The sequence below is a fragment of the Triticum urartu genome, chromosome 2, assembly GCF_003073215.2.
Source record: "Triticum urartu cultivar G1812 chromosome 2, Tu2.1, whole genome shotgun sequence".
Lineage (NCBI taxonomy): Eukaryota > Viridiplantae > Streptophyta > Magnoliopsida > Poales > Poaceae > Triticum > Triticum urartu.
Genome location: NC_053023.1, coordinates 508,687,259 through 508,692,486, shown reverse-complemented (window position 1 = coordinate 508,692,486; position 5,228 = coordinate 508,687,259). Strand labels below are relative to the sequence as shown.

The 5,228-nt window shown below is 58.7% G+C and overlaps 1 protein-coding gene across 1 annotated transcript; it reads right to left on the bottom strand.

Annotated features, from left to right (window-relative positions):
* Positions 1–2,170: 2,170 nt before the first annotated feature.
* LOC125541731 (embryonic protein DC-8) lies at positions 2,171–4,362 on the bottom strand. Its single transcript, XM_048705077.1, has 2 exons — positions 2,886–4,362; positions 2,171–2,788 (listed from the first exon to the last, which is right to left on the bottom strand). Exons 1-2 carry the CDS (start codon positions 4,269–4,271, stop codon positions 2,420–2,422), a joined length of 1,755 nt encoding a protein of 584 aa, XP_048561034.1. The 5' UTR covers positions 4,272–4,362; the 3' UTR covers positions 2,171–2,419.
* Between the last annotated feature and the right edge of the window lie 866 nt (positions 4,363–5,228).

The following is a 5,228-nucleotide window of genomic DNA, read 5'->3' as shown; positions in this document are numbered from 1 at the left end:
ATGATGGCTTGCGTATTTTCGGGTGCCTTTGCTATCCTAGCATTGCCGACTCCGCTCCTCACAAACTCGCACCTTGTTCCGTCGCTTGCATCTTCATAGGCTACCCCTCCAACACCAAGGGATATCGATGCTACGATCCCGTCTCCCACCGTGTGTTCACTTCCCGGTACGTTTACTTTGATGAGCATGTGTTTCCGTTTCACCAGGTACCCCCGGCTGTTCCTCTCGCCACCGGTGACGCGGGCTCCTCGACGCCTCTGCCAAGGCGCTCGCGCGCCTCTCTTGGCCCGCCCCTCTGGCTTTGAGGCGCGCCCCCCGCATGCGGCGCCTCCTACAGCCGTGACGTTGGCGCCCGCGGCCCCAGCGGCCCCCCGGCGCCCCCGGCCCCCTCGGCGCCCCCGGCGCACACGGCGCCCGCGGCACCCCCGACACCCGCGGCCCTCTCGGTGCCCGCGGCTCCCCTGGCCCCATCGGCGCCCCCGCCCCCCAGGCCCCCGCGGTGCCCCCGGCGCCCCCGACCCCCCGGCGCCCGCAGTGCCCTCGGCGCCCGTGGCCGGTCCGGTCACCCGCGCCCGTACGGGCGTCTTTCGCCCGAGCTCGCGCTACGTCTCGGATGAATACGTCCATGCGGCGTCCATCTCTGAGCCGTCGCCGTTATCATCCTCTGTTCGAGCCGCTCTTCATGACCCACTCTGGATGGCTACGATGCAAGAGGAGTTTGACGCCCTATTGCGTAACCAGACGTGACAGCTTGTTCTCCGTCCCCGACATGCCAACGTGATTACCGGAAAGTGAGTCTTTAAACACAAGCTCCGTCCTGATGGTACGCTTGATCGCTACAAAGCGCGCTGGGTCGTCCGTGGCTTCCGACATCATGCTGGCATCGACTTCACCGACACCTTCGCTCCGGTCGTCAAGCCCGGCACGATACGCACGGTTCTCCACCTTGCGGTATCCCGTGCTTGGCCGGTGCACCAGATGGACGTCTCCAACGCCTTCTTCCATGGTCACCTCGAGGAGCAGGTCTTCTGCCAGCAGGCCACCAGGTTTGTGGACCCGACACTTCCCGACCACGTGTGCCTGCTTTCGCGGTCCTTGTACGGACTCAAGCAGGCTCCGCGCGCTTGGTACCAGCGCATCGCGGCGTTTCTCCACCAGTTTGGGTTCCGCTCTACCCGCTCGGACGCCTCGCTCTTCGTCTATCATTAGGACTCTGACACGCCCTACTTGCTGCTCTATGTCGACGACATCATCCTGACGGCATGTACGATTGGTCTCCTCAGTCAGCTCATGGCTCGTCTTCGCGCTGAGTTCGCCATCAAGGACTTGGGTTCTTTGCACTACTTCCTCGGTGTCGAGGTGGTGCGTCGTCCGGATGGCTTCTTCCTTCATCAGTGGAAGTACGCCCACGAGCTCCTGGAGCGCGCCGGCATGCTTAACTGCAAGCCCGCCGCTACGCCTGTTGATACAAAGGCCAAGCTTTCTGCCACGGATGGTTCTCCTGCTTCGGATGCTGCTTTCTATCGGTCTATCGTTGGTGCTCTCCAATACCTCACTCTGACTCGAGCGGAGATCCAGTATGCCGTGCAGCAGGTGTGTCTTCATACGCATGCTCCTCGAGACGTTCACTGGGCTACCGTTAAGCGGATTCTTCGCTATATCTGTGGCACTATGGATCTTGGCATCACGCTTCACGCCTCCGCCCCACGTCGGGCTATTATGTCTATCTTGGACCCTCACTTATCTCGTGGTCGTCCAAGCGGCAGCCTACGGTCTCTTGTTCCAGTGCTGAGACTGAGTATCATGCTGTGGCCAACGCCGTCGTCGAGTGTTCGTGGCTTCGCCAGCTGCTTCAGGAGCTCTCTTGTCCTGTTGACCGTGCCACGGTGGTCTACTGCGACAACGTCTTGACGGTCGATCTCTCCGCTAACCCGGTGCATCATTAACGGACCAAGCATATTAAGTTAAATATTCATTTTGTTCGGGAACAGGTGGCCCTGCTTGCCTATGTCGTCATTTGTTGTGTATTTGGCCCGCCTCCTAGTTATCCATGGCCTATCTTTATACATCATATATACGTGCCTATACACGAAGAGCAATACATCGTGCAATTCACATATTCTAGACTCCGGTACTCACGTGCTGTCCAAGCTTAACCACGAAGCTGAAATCGCATCCAAGCTTTAACCTTAACCACGAAGCTGAAATCGCATCCAAGCTTTAACCACGAAGCATCAGAGGACTACAACAAAGCTAATATTCAGATGCCATCCTAGTACACACCGGAGGGGGAACACGATGCCTAAATCTACAGAGCGGTTGCTCAAACACACCGAGCAACCACGCACGTGTCAGACCACACTACGTAAAACACGAAACTACAACGAAGACTACATCCATTTGCACGGGGACGACGAGCCTAGCAGGCGGTGCTCATCTGCAGGCGGCGAGCCAGGTGAACGAGGTGCCACGTCAGGGCCATCAGGGACAGCACGTTGCACAGGGACGAGTAGCCGTTGAGCTGCTTCAGCCGCTTGTTCAGCCTCACCACCTTGCTCTTGGCCATCTCCGCGTCGGGCGCCGTCACCGAGGTCGTCGTCGTCGTGGTCTTCGCCGCCCTGACGGTTCCCGTCGTGCCGTCCACCGGGCTGCGGGCTCCTGCTGCCGTGGGGGCGGCTGTGGTGGTCGTGGCGGCCGTGGCCACCGTGACGGCCGGCGGGTCGATGATGTCGGACATGTCCCTTCCTCTGCCTTCTTCCTTCTCCACTTTCATCCTTTCGAACATCACCTGCGATGAAGATGAGGAAACCTGCATGCATGAGACGGACACGGATTTGCGAACGACAGGACGAATTGCACGAAGAAGAATGCTGGGACAATCTTACCTTGGTGGCTTTTGGCTCGAGAAGCAGCATGTTGGCGAGGACCAGTCCCAGCGCGCTGAGCAAGTTGAAGGTCTGGGCGCGCGCCGCGAAGGAGCTCCTCTCGCGGCCGAGCAGGTGCGCCGCCAGGGCCAGGCCGACGCAGTAGGCCATGGCGCGGAAGTACACCGGGTACAGCTTGCTCTGCACCACGCCGAGCTGCTGCCGGGGCAGCGACGCAGCGAGGACGTGGCTCGACACGAACGTCACCCACACGCACGCGCCGTAGGCCGTGGCGAACCCGAGCAGATGCATCACCGCCGTCGCGGTGCGCGCGGCCTCCATGGGCGCGCCGAGCAGGTATCCGGCTGCATCGGACGCCACCTCCCGGGCCCGCCTCGCGATGTCGGTCAGGTTCTTGGTCACCTCCCCGGCCTTCGCCTTCGCGACCTCCTCGGCTCGCGCCACCTTCTCGGCCGCGTTCCCTGCAGCATCCCCGGCGTAATCCTCTGCTCGTTCTGCGATGTCAGAGACCTTGTCTTTGGCGTTCCCTGCAGCTTCAGAGACCTTGCCCTTGGCACTGGTCACTGTCTCAGCTGCTCGGTCCTTCACGTGCGATGCTTTCTCCTTGGCTTCACCGGCTGCTTCTGAAACCTTGCCCTTGGCATTCGTCACTGTTTCAGCTGCTTTGTCCTTCACGTGTGCTGCCTTCTCCTTGGCTCCACCGGCTGCTTCGGAGACCTTGTCCTTGGCACTCCTCACGGTTCCAGCCGCTCCATGCTTGATATGTGCTGCCTTCTCCTTGGCTCCACCGGCTGCTTCGGAGACCTTGTCCTTGGCACTCATCGCAGCGCCCTTCGCCTCTGATGCAGCGTCGAACACCTTGCCCTCCGCTTTGTCCTTGGCACCAGAGAGCGTCTCCCCGGCAGCTGTCACCGTGTCCTCGGCGCCATCTTTGACGCGGGAGACCCCGTCTCTCGCGCCCTCCTCCAACCCCTTGGCGGCGCCGCAGAGCCTGTCCTTGCAGCGCTTCACCGCGCCGAACACCTTGCCCGTGGCGCTCTCCTTGGCATTGGACAGCTTCTCCTTGCCATCCTCCGCCGCGCCAGCCACCTTGTCCGCCGCGTTGGAGACGGCTCCCCTGGCCTCCTCCGACACCGTTTCTTTCGCCTCGACGCCGTCGAGAGCGTGAGGGGGCAAGACGTGCGTCTCTTTGGCGGAGCCCTGGCCCGGGGTGAGCGGGAGCTCGCGCTCGTACTCGACGATGACGACGCGGCGGCCCTCCCGGAGGACATGCTCACCGTGCTGCTGGGCCGGCGGCGGAGGCGCTGGCGACCAGACGCCGGCGGCGGCCAGGGTGGAGAGGACGAGGCATACGGCTACAACGTTTATCATGGTGGGAAATCGCATTGGGAGTGAGAGTGTACAGGCTGAGGCTGAGCTAAGAAGGTTTCGACAAGTAGCGTCTTGCCACCGTCGAGCCGCTTAAATCCGCGGGCGGCGGCGGACCTCGGATGGTTGTAGAAGGAGGAAGACGGGGCGAAGGTAGAACACGTGGAGAGCTCGTAGTAGAGGTGGCGGGGCGCGCGGTGCCGCGGTGACACGCGTGAATTGTACGTGTCCCGGTGTTGCGATGCCTCGGTAATCGCGCGCGGGCGTCGGCCGGTGGAGACCCGGCCAGAGCATAACGTTGCCGGTCGAGTTCAACGGTCGAACGCGCGCGCTGGTACCGCGTGACACGGGCGATTGCATGTGTGGTCCGGATTTAAAACTTGAGACTCGCAAGGTAAATGAGTAGCTTATATGACTCGGCTTGAATCGACTAAAACTCAATGACAAATGATGAAAGTTAAGCATTATTAGGAAACATGTTCGTGCGTTGCAGGAGAAAAACTAAGCACGGATGGAAAACTCATCACTCTCTCCTTAGCCCAATAAGCACCCACATCAAATACTCCAGCATGAAGAAGAATTGTGCTTTCAGTGAAAGCATATTTGCAAAGTGGCTATTTAGTGTATGAATTGTTTAGTTCATGGTTTTTCTTGTAATCATAGCATCACATCCTAGTCATCTCTGCAAAGCGGCTACGAAATGTATAAATTATTCAGTTCACAGCTTTCCTAGTAATTAATATCACATAACATTCTAACCATGTGTTTTTTTCATCTTGATAACACTAATTCATAGAAGAAGGCATATTGTTGGGTGGTATCTTATTTGATATTTGTACTCCCTCTGATCCATATTAATTGTCGCTGACTTAATACAACTTTAAGTATTTTTCTATTCGAAGGACCTTGCATCTCCTGTACATTTTAAGTTTTTAACAAATACCTACATGCCGTGCCATGACAAAATAAAGTCGT